This window comes from Bison bison, unplaced genomic scaffold, assembly GCF_000754665.1.
Source record: "Bison bison bison isolate TAMUID 2011002044 unplaced genomic scaffold, Bison_UMD1.0 scf7180017864329, whole genome shotgun sequence".
NCBI classification, from domain to species: domain Eukaryota; kingdom Metazoa; phylum Chordata; class Mammalia; order Artiodactyla; family Bovidae; genus Bison; species Bison bison.
The window spans coordinates 5,088,771-5,104,111 of NW_011494901.1; the positions used below are offsets into that span (position 1 = coordinate 5,088,771).

The following is a 15,341-nucleotide window of genomic DNA, read 5'->3' on the forward strand; positions in this document are numbered from 1 at the left end:
AAGATTGAAGGCGGGAGAAGAAGGGGATGACAGAAGATGAGATGGTTGGATGGCATCACCAACTCAATGGACGTGAGTTTGAGTAAACTCCAGGAGTTGGTGATGGACAGGGAGGCCTGGCGTGCTGCGATTCATGGGGTCGCAAAGAGTCAGACACGACTGAGCGACTGAACTGAACTGAACTGAACAGCCAACAAGCACATGAAAAGATGCTCAGTAGCATTTTAGTCATCAGGAAAATGAAAATCAAAACCACAATTAGATATAATTTCACACCTACTAGGATGTTTCTGATTTTAAAAAAAACAAAAAAAGCTTCGAGATGTGAAGAAACTGGAACCCTGGTACATTGTTTGTAGGGATGTAAAATGCTGCAGCCAGTGTGGAAAACAGTTTGGAGGTTTCTTGAATATTAAAATAGAATTACTATCATTAATATGATCCAATAATTTCTAGGTATAAATCAAAAAGAATTGAAAGCAGGGTCTTAAAGTAACATTTGTGCATCCATGTTCACAGCAGCTTTAGCCAGAATAAACAGTGCAAGTGTCCATCAACTGATGAATTGATTAACAGAGCATGATATATTTGTTGTTTAGTCACTAAGCCGTGTCCGACTCTTTGTGGACCATAGCCCACCAGGCTCCTTTGTCCGTGGGATTTCCCAGGCAAGAACACTGGAGTGGGTTGCCATTTTCTTCTCCAGGGGATCTTCTCAACCCAGGGATAGGACCCATGTCTCTAATATTGGCTGGTGGATTCTTTGCCACTGAGCCACCAGGAAAGCCATTGTATATATACATACAATGCAATATTATTCTAGCTATAAAAGTAGTGAAGTTCTGACACAGGCTACAACATGGATGAACCTTAAAAACATTATGCTAAATGAAAGAAGTCAGACGCACAAGGACAAAATATTGTATGTATTCATTTATATGAAGCAGAATAGACAAATTCACAGAGACCTCAGTGGCTGGGAAGAGGAAGGGGTTATTTAATAGGTACAAAGTTTGGGATGATGAAAAGGTTGTGGAAGTGAATAGTGACGATGGTTCACAGCACTCTAATTCTACTTAATGCCACTAAACTGTATACTGAAAACTGTGTTTTATCATAATAAAAATACTTGAAAAAAGTGAACAAAATTTTTCTAAATTTGAAGATAAATATCAACACAGATTCAAAAAATGTTCAGTGTCCCTCAAGTAAGATATAAAGCAAAGCACTGCTAGGCATTTAATAAACTGCTGAAAATCAAACCCATACTAGCAACAATCAGAAAATGAAAAAAAATAGTATCATTTACAAGAGTATCAAAAACACAAGTATCTGGGAATAAATTTAATGAAAAATGATACAGTCTACACCAAAAACTCTAAAACACTGCTTAGACAAGTGAAAGGAGACAAAAATAACTGGAAGGTATTACTTCCTACTTGTTTATTTCCCAGAGTACAAGCCCTTTCTTCCATGAAGCAGGTGAGGTGTGAGTAGTTCTCAAGCATTATTTACATAGGCAACAGCACCCCGCTCCAGTACTCTTGCCTGGAAAATCCCATAGACAGAGGAGCCTGGTAGGCTGCAGTCCATAGGGTCGCTAAGAGACACGACTGAGCGACTTCCCTTTCACTTTTCACTTTTCACTTTTCACGCGTTGGAGAAGGAAATGGCAACCCACTCCAGTGTTCTTGCCTGGAGAATCCCAGGGACGGCGGGGCCTGGCGGGCTGCCGTCTATGGGGTCGCACAGAGTCGGACACGACTGAAGTGACTTAGCGGTCATTTGTTTACTAAGAGCCTTCATTAGTCATTTTATTATTTATATTAGAGTTTGAAAGTCATTCTATTATTTGGAGGCTTTTCACTAATTCATATTACTAAGAGAAATATATTAGTGAAATTTAAATTGTCCAATCAGCAAGGATTTACAGTCTGATGCTTTCAAAAGTTTTTATCCATTTAAAACTAAGAGTGAAAAAGTGAAGTACACATCATAATAGTCATCTAAAATAGGTTCAAGCTTACCTTGTGGATGGGTTGTCTCTGAGACTTCAAGAGATTCTAGGGAAGTTAGAGTGAGAAGCAATTCCTGTTCTATTGCACTCAGCTCACACTGGCTTATGCAGCACTTGGTGAAAGACGCCCTGAACTGCTCAAGAGCTGGGCGGATGTTTTCAATAAAACCCCTGCTGTGGTTCAAGTGGAGTTCAATGTGCTGTGCAGCTGAGAAAACCTCTGTTAGAAACCTCAGCATCTCCTGATCCACAGCATAGGTATTAGTCACATGAACTTCCAGAAGGGGAATCTTGTACTGCTTTGAAGGAAGGTTCCAATAGCCAGTGTTGATGGCTGGTGGTGCATTGAGTCGCATGTTCTGAAAATTCTGAATGATTTCATGTTTTTCATCTAAACTCTGCTTCCATTCACTCTCAAGTTCAAAGGCAGAAGCATAGTCCTGCTCTATAGTTGGTGCCTGGGATTTGTCGAAAATTCTTTCCAAGGGCGTATCTGTTTTGAATAATCTATTTCCATTTATGGAGACCTGGATGCTCCTCAACAATAACAGGCTTTCTGGGTGGTCAAAAAAATACTGTAACTTAAGCACATCCAAACACAGGGTTCTCCCATGAAGGAATTGCAAAATGAAAGGAGAACATGCAGCAACAGTGTTGCTTTGATACGCAATCTTTATAGCCAAAGCTAGCAAATGTTTTGAAGCCAGTGAAAGGTAATTTTGTGGAGATAATTGCCATATCAACCTGAAAAATTGCATCACCTCTGAAATTTCTGGATGATGCTTCAGATAGTCGTCATTTTCAGATATATTCTCCAGTGTCTCTTTATTATCGACCAAGAGAAGCAAATGGGATACAATTTTTGGCCCTGCCTTTGTTGAAGGATGGCGGGAGACACAGTTCAAAAAATTGGCATAGGGATAGATAACCATCAAGGTTGAGTTGATTCGTTTCAAATAATGAAGTCCCAAATCTTGGTCTTCTTGCCTATCAGAATCCAGGAGTTCGGTCAGCCTCATTCCAGCAAGGAATTCTTGAAATGCAGGATTTAAAAACTGATAGACTGGCCTCAGTCTCTGGGCTGTGAATTTGCTCATCAGGTACATGGCTAGATCTTCCTCTTCACCAATCCCTGCTTCTATGAGGTCCTCATCACTAAACTCAAAGCAAGATGAAAAAAACCCTTTCAAGGCTAGATCACCGCAGGAGGACACAGTTGCTTTGAGAAGGTCAGCTTCGGTTTTGTGCTTTAAGAAAAGGCATTCCATATAGGACTCGAAAACAGCCACACTATCAAAGGACCGATGAAAATGATTCTGAAGCCAACTAGCACGGACTGCTGCTACAAACAAGGGAGTTTTCTGAATTCCCTGCCAAGTTTGATTCATTCCAAAGTCAACCATCAACTTTCGCAGACGGGTCAAATCACCTGGAAAGAGCTTCCGTAATATAGAAATAGTATTATAGAAAGGAAACGCCTTAATCTCTATGATTGTATCCAGGTATCGGCGGATGTTCTTGGCCCTATTTGTACGGACAGTGATCACCAAGCAGGTCCTTGACAAGTGTTTTTTTTGAATCATCCTTGCTATGACTTGGGGGACTGAGCACATTTCTTTGTAGTCATCCAAAAGGAATAACACCTGGTTCTTTAACTGCTGGATGATGTTCCTTAGGCCCATTTCAGTAACAGATAGCTTTGTCTCTAAGAGTTGGTCATGAATGACACTGGCCAGCCCCTGCTCCGGTCTAGTAGAGCCAAGAGAGAGACAGAAAACCAGCCGAAACCTGTTTAACAAGGGACAGCGTCCTGATGCCCACAGATGAGCTATTTTCTTCAGGAGGATGGTCTTTCCACTCCCAGCTTCACCCTCCACACACATGACAGAGTTCAAGTTAGCAAAGACTTCAGGCAACACCACAGGCTCTTGCACAGGATTGGTGATGTGTTTTAAAGCAAAGGACAGATCACAATCCAGCCACTGGTCAGTGGCTAGACAGGAAGAGATCTCAAGCAAAGACATGTGGCAGAAAGGAGCACTGGTATAGACTTTTCTCAGGCGCTCACTCAGGCTCTCTGCCTCCTGAAACCACTGGGCTTCACCCTGGGCCACCTCTGTGGAGAAAAGCAAGGAGGCACAGTTATAAACAAATATTCCTATTATCCCCTACATACGGGACTTCCCTAGCAGTCTAGTGGTTAAGCCTCCATGCTTCCACTGCAGGGGGTGCAGGTTCAACCCCTGGTTGGGGAACTAGTATCCCACATGCTGTGTAGTTTGGCCATAAATAAATAAATAATATAATAAAATCCTCTATATACAAAGATATGTATACATTCATATAATCCCATGTGCTACCTCCAAATCCTTACCTGGCACTATAGAACTAACTGCTGTTGACTCTTCAAGATTGCTTTCATTTGTGGTTTCCTTTGAAAAGAAAATTCTCTATTAAGTTAACATCTATGTAAGTGGGTGGGGCCTCAACTTGCAATCAGAAACCAGACATTTTCTAAACACAAGCCACCCTCAAGTGTTTATGCCAGTTGCAGGGAGGAGTGCTACAAATATGAAATAATAAGTGATCTGCAAACACATGCAAGTGTATGCTTCTGTATGGTACCCAAACAGTGCATCCCTTGGGTGACATGAGCAGTGATTACTGACCAGGTGATTAGAATCACAGTGTCAAGAGCAAGATGGACCCTCCAGAAACTATTCGGTGTAGCTTCTGATCTCAGTTGTTAAAAGTATTTTAAATATTACATACCTGGGATATAGGGAGATTAAGTTTCTTCTTTTAAAAGTAAGTTCTTTAAGGGAGGTGGGGGGAGATGAGCAAAATTGGTGGAAGGGATTAAGAGATACAAAAGTTAAAGTGAAAGTGAAGTCGCTTAGTCATATCCGACTCTTTGCGACCCCGTGGACTGTAGCCCACCAGGCTCGTCTGTCCATGGGATTCTCCAGGCAAGAATACTGGAGTGGGTTGCCATTTCCTTCTCCAGGGGATCTTCCCGACCCAGGGATCGAACCCAGGTCTCCCACGTTGCAGGCAGACGCTTTAACATCTGAGCCACCAGGGAAGCCCTAAGAGACACAAACTTCCAGGTGTAAAATAAGTAAGTCACAGAGATGGAATGTACAACAAGGGGAAAATAGTCAATAATACTATAATAACTTTTTATGATGCAGACAGTAACTAGACTTATGGTAGTAATCATTTTGTAATGTACAGAAATATCTAATACTATGTAGTATACCTGGAATTAATATTGTAAATCACATATACATCAATAAAATAAAAACAGCTATTTCTATACCCCCAAATGTTTTCCTTCAATTTCATTTTTGGTTCACAAATGTAAAAGATGAGTCAAATGAATGGCAAATTACTCTGTTTTCTTTTTCATGGGATGACAATATACTTAATATACAGCCTCAAATAAGGGGTGTGTGTGTGTGTGTTAAATTGGTAGTGGCTAATATTCCAGAGAAATATATAGAATTTCTTAGTTTAAAGGGGTCAACCTATTAATCTGACCATTAATTGTCAGATTGGTTGGTCATTTGCATTTGTAAAAGAAACATATCTTCCCAGCTTTGAGAAAAGCCAACTAGCAAGTCAGACCTTACTGCCCTCCAAATGAAGATCACTGATGGGATCTAGGTAGCCTGGATGCTAATCAAACTCTTAGGTCCAAACAAGTCTGGGCACCAAAGTAGAAGGGACTGACTCTACATTTCATGAAGCTAGGTATTATGTTGTGTTTAATGTAGTATCCCCATCTGTAAGTAGCTCTTAATAGATGCTTAACAGATATTGGCAGAATTTATTGACTGATTTATTTATGATGGATCTTCCCTGTAGCTCAGATGGTAAAGAATCTGCCTGCAATGCAGGAGACCCAGATTAATCCCTGGGTCGGGAAGATTCTCTGGAGAAGGGAATGGCAATCCGTATTCTTGCCTGGAGAATCCCATGGACAGAGGAGACTGGCAGGCTACAATTCATGGGGTCACAAAGAGTTGGACATGACTGAGCGACTGACACTACTTATTTATGATGAGTAGTTCCTGCTCAAAACGGTTCTTAATCACATGATCACACACTCTGAAAATAAACAAGGTTGCATTCGATACCGTTAACTCAGAAAGTTCATCGTGGCTCTGAAGGTCTGGAATCGCTTCTGCAGAGGACTTCACACTCTGGAGAAACTGACAACTAAGCACACAAGTTACAAGTTACAGAGATAGTTGTATGCAATGAAACCTTTGCTTTAGGTTTTCAAAAACACTGTCAGAGTTTTAGTGGCAAAGATTAAGTATAAAATTAACATTTCCTATGAGTCTGTCAGTGTCTTTATCAAGCAAGACATATAGACTGTGGCTCCTGGGAGCAGAGATGTAAATGGCTCATAAAGTAATGGTGGGGATAACCAGCCAATTTGGTGGAGCGGGAGCATATTTAACACTCATCCATGAAACCAACTAAAATGAACCTAATGGAAAGAAAATACAGACAACAACTCCATCTATGGATTCTGGGACAACGACAACAAAAAGGACATGAGCAGGAAAAAAATGGTGAAACACATGTAAACACCTGGAGTTGACTGTAATGTACCAGTGTTGTTTTTTTTAATTTTAACAAATAAACCAGGGTAATGTAAGATGTTAGTACTAGAGGAAACTGAGTATGGGAATACAGGAACACTCTGTATTATCTTTTCACCTTTTCTCTAAATCTAAAAATACCCCCAAATAAAAAGCTTATTTCAGAAAAAAAAAAACCTCCATCAATATGAAGACTACAGAATGGCCCTAAAAACAATTTGCTAGACATCATGAAATTGGAACATACGATACTTTCTAAATTCAGTTATGATGTTTGCCTGAAGAACCCAGGAAGAAAATTTACAGAGTTCTATTCACAATCATTAACTCAGATAAATGAGAACTATAAATGTGAGTAGGTAAATGATAAAACTAGAAACAACTCTCTCCGCTTATTTTTATGCTGCTGAATTACAGGAAAGCAGGAGATAAAGCAAGAGGACACATTTTTATTTTCCTAGATGAATGACTTGGAGATGAGCCCAGGAATAGAAGGGCAGCTATAGAAAAACCTAATAGGACTTTAAATGCTTCTGTCCAAGGTGACTGTGCAGATAAACCCATCAAGGGAAAGCACTCTGAAGGAAGGTAAAATGCAGACTTTTCTGTACAAATAAAGCCAATGAATTTAGCTGCCAGCAGACTAGTACAACAAGAAATGTTAAAGGAAGTTCTTCTTAAGTTCCTTCTTAAAAGGAAAATCATAACAGATGGAAACTTGGTTTTACCCAAAGGAATGAAGTGTTCCAGGAATGGTAACTCATTGGGTAAATATAAACTATGCTTTCTCTCTTTCTAAAATGTATTTAAAAGATAATTATTTACAACAAAGATATAACACTACATAGTGAGATTTAGAATACATGTGAAGTAGAATATATGGTAACAATAGTACAGAGAATAGGAAGGGGAAAATAGAAGTATACTATTGGTTCATACATTATATGTCAATTGTTCTAAAATTATTTGAAGATGACTGTGATTTGTTAAATGTGCATTATGTAGATTATAGAGCAGGCACTAAAAAGATAAAGTTGTACAGCTAAAAAGCCAACTATGGAGATAAAATGGAATATTGAAAAATACTCAAATGCAAGTCAGGAAAAGAAGAAACAAACAAGAGATGGATAAATAGAAAACAAATAGCAAAATAGTAGATTAAAATCCAACCATATCAATGATTCTATTAAATGTAAATGTTCTAAACACTCCCAGTAGGAAGCAGATATTGGGGAATCTCTTGGTGCTCCAGTGGTTAGGACTCCTTGCTCTCACTGCCAGGGCCCTGGTTAGGGAACTAAGATCCCACAAGCTGTACAGCACAGCCAAAAAACTCAAACAAACAACAATAACAACAAAAAAAGAAAGCAGATGTTGTCAGACTGTTAAAAAAGCAAGACCCACCTATGCTGTCTACAAGAAATTCACTTTAAAGTTACAGGTTAAAAGTAAAATTATTTTGGGAATTCCTTGGTGGTCCAGTGGTTAGGACTCCATTCTCTCTGGGTTTGATCTCTGGTCTGGTAACTAAGATCCCTCACGTTGTACGCCACAGCCAAAAAAAAAAAAAAAGATTTCAAAAAATATAGAATCATGCAAAAACCAAAAGCTGGAGTGGCTACAGAATATTAACATCAGATAAAGACTCACGAACAAGGAGTACCAAGAGAGAGAAAGAGGATATTTCATATACTTTCTGAATAAGAAAGAGGAAAGGGTAAAGAATACACAAGATATGTTTCTGAAGAAAAAGAGCAAGGAAACTATGGGGGAAAATACGAAAATATATTCAACATTATTAGTAATTAGATTGACAAAAATTGGGGCAATACTAAGTTAGTGAGGGAGCAGACAGAATGGAAACCAGTGAGAATATAAATCAGTACAGCCACTTAGGAAAAAGTTTTGCATAAAAGAGTAAAGTTGAATGTGTACATCGTATTACTTTGCAATTCCATGGCTGGTTATGTATCCTAGAGGAATATGAGCACTGGAAATTATGTCCAAGAAGGTTCATAGAGGCATTATTTGAATTGCAACATTCTGAAAACAACCCAGATGTTGAATCTAGAAGGATAAATTTTATATTCATAAAACAATATACTATATAGCAACGAGAACAAGTAAATTGCAACTCTAACATAATTATGAATGAGTCTCAAAAACGTTATGGAGTAAAACAAGTCAGTCATCACAGAAGAACCATGCAGTATCCTTCCATTTATTTAAACTTATAGAACAGGCAAAGTTAAGTATGTTTAATGATACATATGTAGCTGGTGAAACCATTTGGAGTAGAAGGAACAATTAACACAAATTTCAGAATTGGTGGTGGTTTCATCACTAAGTCGTGTCTGACTCTTGCAATCCCATGGACAGTGGAGCCTGGCAGGCTTTTCCAGGCAAGAATACTGGAGTGGGTTGCCTTTTCCTTCTCCAGGGGATCTTCCCAACCCAGGGATCGAACCTGGGTCTCCTGCATTGCAAGCAGAACTGAGGCAACAGAGAAGCCTTCTGGATTAGAGGGACAAGGATATAATCAGAACTTGGAAGATAGGCACACACTAGCCTTCTAAGGACTTGATAATATTCAGTTTCTTAACTTTAGTGGTAGGTTCATTGGTTTCTTTAATTTTCCTTTAAGTCCCACATGCTTATTTAAGGGCATCCTAGTTTGCAATTTTAAAAGAGAGGCAAAAGAGTCAAGCCTCACTCAGAGGACCAAAAAACAAAAACAATAACAAAACAAACAAAAAAGGCAGAGGAGAAATAAAAAGCTTCACAAAAAGGAAATGACAGAGTTGGGAAAAGGTCCTAAATACAATCAGACTGTATCCTAGTTTATTTTTCCAAAAACTAAGAAGACCATCTCCACTGTTTAACAATTTACTAAATACTAAATCCAAATAAAGAAAAATGCAACTACTTCTGTAAAAACACCTTCAAAACTATATCTCTTGAGAATCTTAGATAGAAGCATTTAAGACCTATTTGTATTAATATTTATTTCTAGAAGAGCATTTACTAATTACAAAGTGAAAACAACAAAATGTCCTCTTATAGTTGAACATTTTTGAAGAGTTTGGTGAGTGAGAAATAAGCCCTCCAAAATGTTAAAGAGCTACAGAAAACAAATATTTAAAAATAGCCATTTCTTCATGAAATTTTAGAACACTGGAAACAAAGAGAAAATCCTAAATGGCTCCAGAATGGGAAGAAGTAATAAAAAGATTAAGAATCAGAAAGACACGGAACTTCAACAGCAATACTGGAAGTTATTAGAAAAGGCAGCAATGTCTTTACAATTTGGAATTAAAATGATTTCCAACCTTGAATTCCATACCTAGCTAAACTACCAAATGAGCATGAGAAAACATATATACATATTCAGATATATGCATTAAGTGGAAGCTAAAACATGCATTTCTTACGCAGTCTTTCCCAGGGATCTGTGGGGGAGTATTTCAAAATGAGTGAATAAGTCAAGAAAAGGATAACAACAGATCCTGGAAACACAGGAGAGAGGCAATAGGAATCTCTAGGATGACTTGAAGAACAATCCTAGGATCCTAGGGTAACTTCAGGACAAAGAGTTCATATTGAAGCAGGTCAGAGACTTCATGACAGCCTCTTTAAGAAAATGAAAATAGTGGGCCATATTATAAGTATGAATGATCGGAGAGGAGATTTAAACATTTGGGAGAATTTGAAGATGAACTGGTGCTAAATACATTTTAAAAACTAGGCAAATGACTATATTTTTTAAAAAGGAAAATAACAGGTATTGGTGAGATGGACAAACTGAAATACACACATATATATACACATGTACAATTACATATATCTCAGTCATAAAAAAGAATGAAGTACTGATACATGCTACACCATGAATGAACCTCAAAACACTGCTAAGTAAAGTCAGAGACAAAAGATATTATACGCTTCCATTTACATAAAATATCCAAGAGGGTAAATCTATAGCAGCAGAAAACTAAAGCTCTCAGGAAATAGGGTGTACTGGGGGAGACAGGAATGACTGCTTCACGGGTACAGAGTTCTCTTTTGGAATAACGAAATGTTTTGGATTTAGTGGAGGTGATCGCACAACACTCTTCATGTCCTAAATGCTACTGGGTTGTGCACTTTAAAATAGTTTATGTGTGAATTAAGGGGGAAAAGTAAGCAAACATACTGATAAAACAGTTGTCACTCCCTACAAAAACTGGAAGTTGTACAGGGAGAGAAAAAAGTTATTTATTACAAAGCTCCGTTTATGAAGTCATGGTAACATAGACAGTAATGTGAAAACGATGACTGAAGCAAAACTGCACTGTAATATTGTGAGAGGAAGGCCAGATGGGAAGGGGGTTGCGAAAGCAATGGAATGAAAGAAAGGAAGACTCCTCCCTTACTGTAAGAATGAGACAGGTGGGCAAAGACTTAATCAGAATATAAAATGAGGGGGAAATTGCTAGAATACATCCATTCCACTTACTTGGGAAAAACTTTGGCGTGTTCTTCTAATGGGTCATCACCTTCTTTCCAATCATGCAAATATCCTCCACAGGAATAACATTGGACAATGTCCGATTTACCTAGAAGTGAGGAAATTCCATCAGTGCCACAGGCCGATGTATTTGTCAAGTGACACAGATTAACCATATTAGCAAAACCCAACTTACACTTTCTATCAGATTTTGTGACAAAGTCACAACTTTGTGTAACGGTGAGGAAATATTCTAACTAGGGCTCTTCTCGCACCAGTGGGATCATGAGCAAGTACCACTGAATGTTCCTATGTACCATGCACACTGATCAAACCCTGTCCCTGTCCCCTCTTCATTCAATGGGGCAAGAGATTTGCAAATCAGAATGTGGAATTGAAGCTCCATGAAGGAGGAGGTTTTTGTCTGTTTTGCTCCCCAATGAATCTCATGGACCTAGAACAGTGATTAGCACTTATTATGCACTTAATAAGTTATCTGTTCAATGAATAAATCAGAAAGAATATATCTGGAGCTCAGGAAAATATATATGAGCAAATATAGCCACTCTCATGTAAGTAAGATCGTGAAGAATCAGACACCTCTTACTATAGGTTTATTCCACTAGAAATAGGATCAAGTCTTCGTGTGAGATTCTATTTTTTGGAAGGAAATTAGCATTTGGATCTACCAAAGCACTGAACTAGAAACATCCTAGTTTCTAAGAGGGCTTCCATGGTAGCTCAGGTGATAAAGAATCCGTCTGCAATGCATTAGACCCTGGTTGGATTCCTGGGTCAGGAAGAGCCACTGGAGAAGGGACAAGCTACCCACTCCAGCAGTCCTGGGCTTTCCTGGTGGCTCAGCTGGGAATCCGCTCAGTAAAGAATCCGCCGCAATGTAGGAGACCAGGGTTCGATTCCTGGGTTGAGAAGATCCCCTGGAGAAGGGAACAGCTACCCACGCTAGTAAGATGATGGAACATTCCTCATCTTCCTTCTCCTCTTGGACTCCTGCAGTCATTATAAAGCCAGAGCATAGGAAAATCTCCCTTTGTGTCTGTACAGAAATAGGAGGTCCTAGAGCTTGCGATATCCCCAAAGGGTAAGATGACTAGGACTTGTGGGTGAGGAGGAGTTCAAAAGGAAGAGGGTGAGGACACTGCTAGGCAGAAGGTCCTTGAGCAAGGCTGCCACGGGGAAACGAGAACAGAGAGAGCAAGAAGAAAGCGGGGAGCACTAACTCTCCAAGTGCTTGAGATACTGAGCCATTAAGATTTTTGTACCAATGGAACATGTCTGTTAGTTCAAGTGAACACTACACTCCCCTGCTCTGTACTCTGTGGTATTCATGACTTGACCCCACCGCAGAAGTTCCCCCATGGACGTTCACTGTAATTGAGCATGTGTGTTTGGTGTGGAGAAGGTCAGCAAGGTCCCCAGAAAGGATACAGTATCATTTCACCTTTCTATACCGCAGGCAGAGGTGAAGTTGAGGGGGACCCCCCCTTTCTTTGCAAATGACAACGTGGGACTCCTGACGACCAGTAGCTAAAGAGAGAATACTATGAACCGATGGCAGATTCTCCATGCTTAGGAATTATAAGAAGGAATGTCCTGACTTTCTCTTCCAAGGAGAGTGTGGCAAAGACCCTCTATCCAGGGGAATTCTCCGCTGGTCCAGTGGCTAAGACCCCGTGCTCCCAATGCAGAGGGCCTGGTCAGGGACCTAGGTCCCACATGACTCATCTAAAGAGCTCCTGTGCTGCAGCTAAAGATACTGCATGCCACAACGAAGAGCCAAGATCCCACAGTCAGATAAATATATATTTTTTAAAAGACCACTATCCACACTCCTAGATATCTCTCAATCTTCCTTAGTAACAGAAACTCCAATTTTCAGCTGGGCACATTGCTACCTGGAAGAAAAAAAAATTGAACGTCCCAGCTCCTCTGCTATGTAGGTATGGACATCTGACTGCTGGGCTCTGGTTCAAGAGTGAGGGACTCAGAGTCATGTGACAGTTTCCAGAGGAGTGGGGGTAGAGAGTAAAGTGTACCAAGGCATGATAATTATTCCCAACAGAATACTTGTATTTGTTTTTAGCCCAGACCTTAAGTTTTCAAGGCTGGGGCTTTACTACCTAAAGGAGGTGTGGAGAATTGGGAGGGGATTTATGATACAGAAAGGAAAAAGAATATGTGAGGAATAATGAGAAGTAGGGATTTTTGAGCCTAGTTAAATACAAGCCCAGGATCATCAAGTGCATGTGGGGCTTCAGTGGGCAGCAACGCAAGAGCTTGGGGCAAACTGCTGGCTCACCTGTGTAGAAAAAACCTGCTTTGGCCAGAGCTGCTGCTCCCACTGGGTACGACGGGTGCCAAGACTTGAAAGACTGCAGGAGGAGTTCTTCATTAACAAATGAAGAACTGTTGCTGCCACTGCAACAGACTGGAATAAAAGACATATGGTGAGACTAGCAAGCTTTGATACTGCTACTATCAGTGTTTGAGTTATCCTTAATGGCAACCCATTCCAGTACTCTTGCCTAGAAAATCTCATGGACGGAGGAGCCTGGTGTCCATGGGGTCGCAAAGAGTCGGACATGACTGAGCGACTTCACTTTCTTTCTTTCTTTCTTTGTGTTCACAGATAGAACAGTATGTTTGAGCTTGTTTCAATACAATTGAAGGAGGGGCTTAGAAAAGGAGAAACAAAACCAGACTGACCACGTGTTAAATTGTTGAAACAGAATGGTGGATACATGGTGGGGATTTGCTATGGTCTTATTTCTGTATACATTTTTTTATAATAAAATATTTTCAAATTATCTTTTCATTGTAGAGCATGAGAATAAAGCAAGAGTAAGCTAGAGCAGCTTCTCTTCCTCCCCAAGTTAGTATCAAGACTTGAGAAAGGCAAATCTTTCTGCCCCCTAAAAAGGAGGCAGATTTATTTCTTGCCCTTGGGTGTCAGCTGTATGGGGGTGGTCTCCATTAGACTTTCCACATTGGTCCTAGAGTTTGGTTCTTGTCTTCTGCACCCCTTGAGGATTTGAAAACCAACTTATGTGTCTATTAAATATGGTAACAAAAGTAGATACTGCAAAATTCCTTAAGATGAAAGCTTGTTTCAGTATGACATCTAATCCCAGGATTCCGGCTTTCACTTCATTTTTAATTGGAATGTGACTTACTGTGCTGGAAAAACCTCAGTCTTCTCCAGTGTGTCTCCTTTACTCTCACACTACCATCACATTCACAATACTTCTGATACTTTCCCACCCAGCTATTCTCTGCACCACCAGCTGGGTGTCCTACAATTTACTCTGACACTATCTACTTAGTAGTACTAGATCCTACAGAATAAAGGCTCAATCACATAAGACTGCTCCCACTCCACTTCATTCGATGCAGTGGCTCACAGAACCCAGGGAAATATTTATATTTGTTTAGCAAAGGACGTGATCAAGGGTACAGATGAGCTGGGGGCTTTCTAGGTGGTGCTACTAGTAAAGAACCCGCCTGTCAATGCCGGAGACATAAGAGATGCAGGTTCGATCCCTGGGTTGGGAAGATCCCCTAGAGGAGGGCATGGCAACCTACTGCAGTATTCTTGCCTGGAGAATCTCATGGACAGAGGAGCCTGGTGGGCCACAGCCCATAGTGTGGCAAAGACGCAGACATGACTGCAGCGACTTGGCATGCACACGTGTGCAGATGAACTGGCTCACAGAGATCTGGGAGCTTCCCTCGCCACGGAGTTGGGATGTGTCACATTTACAGTGTGGTTGTGTTCACACACCCAAAGGCTCCTGGATCCACAAACTACTGGGATTTTTATGGAGGCGTCCTCACATCAGATCAGATCAGATCAGATCAGTCGCTCAGTCCTGTCCGACTCTTTGGAACCCATGAATTGCAGCACGCCAGGCCTCCCTGTCCATCACCAACTCCCGGAGTTCACTCAGACTCATGTCCATCGAGTCAGTGATGCCATCCAGCCTCTCATCCTCGTCCCCTTCTCCTCCTGCCCCCAATCCCTCCCAGCATCAGAGTCTTTTCCAATGAGTCAACTCTTTGCATGAGGTGGCCAAAGTACTGGAGTTTCAGCTTTAGCATCATTCCTTCCAAAGAAATCCCAGGGCTGATCTCCTTCAGAATGGACTGGTTGGATCTCCTTGCAGTCCAAGGGACTCTCAAGAGTCTTCTCCAACACCACAGT

The 15,341-nt window shown here is 40.4% G+C and overlaps 1 protein-coding gene across 1 annotated transcript in view; it reads right to left on the bottom strand.

Moving 5' to 3' along the window:
* The window catches only part of NAIP (NLR family, apoptosis inhibitory protein), a 42,747-nt gene that overhangs the window by 13,309 nt on the left and 14,097 nt on the right, over positions 1-15,341 (bottom strand). Inside the window, exons 6-10 of the mRNA XM_010853577.1 lie at positions 13,440-13,568; positions 11,129-11,228; positions 6,160-6,241; positions 4,392-4,449; positions 2,028-4,133 (exon numbers count right to left, since the gene is read on the bottom strand). Coding sequence (XP_010851879.1) covers positions 2,028-4,133; positions 4,392-4,449; positions 6,160-6,241; positions 11,129-11,228; positions 13,440-13,568 — 2,475 coding nt within the window. The remainder of the gene's footprint in view (positions 1-2,027; positions 4,134-4,391; positions 4,450-6,159; positions 6,242-11,128; positions 11,229-13,439; positions 13,569-15,341) is intronic.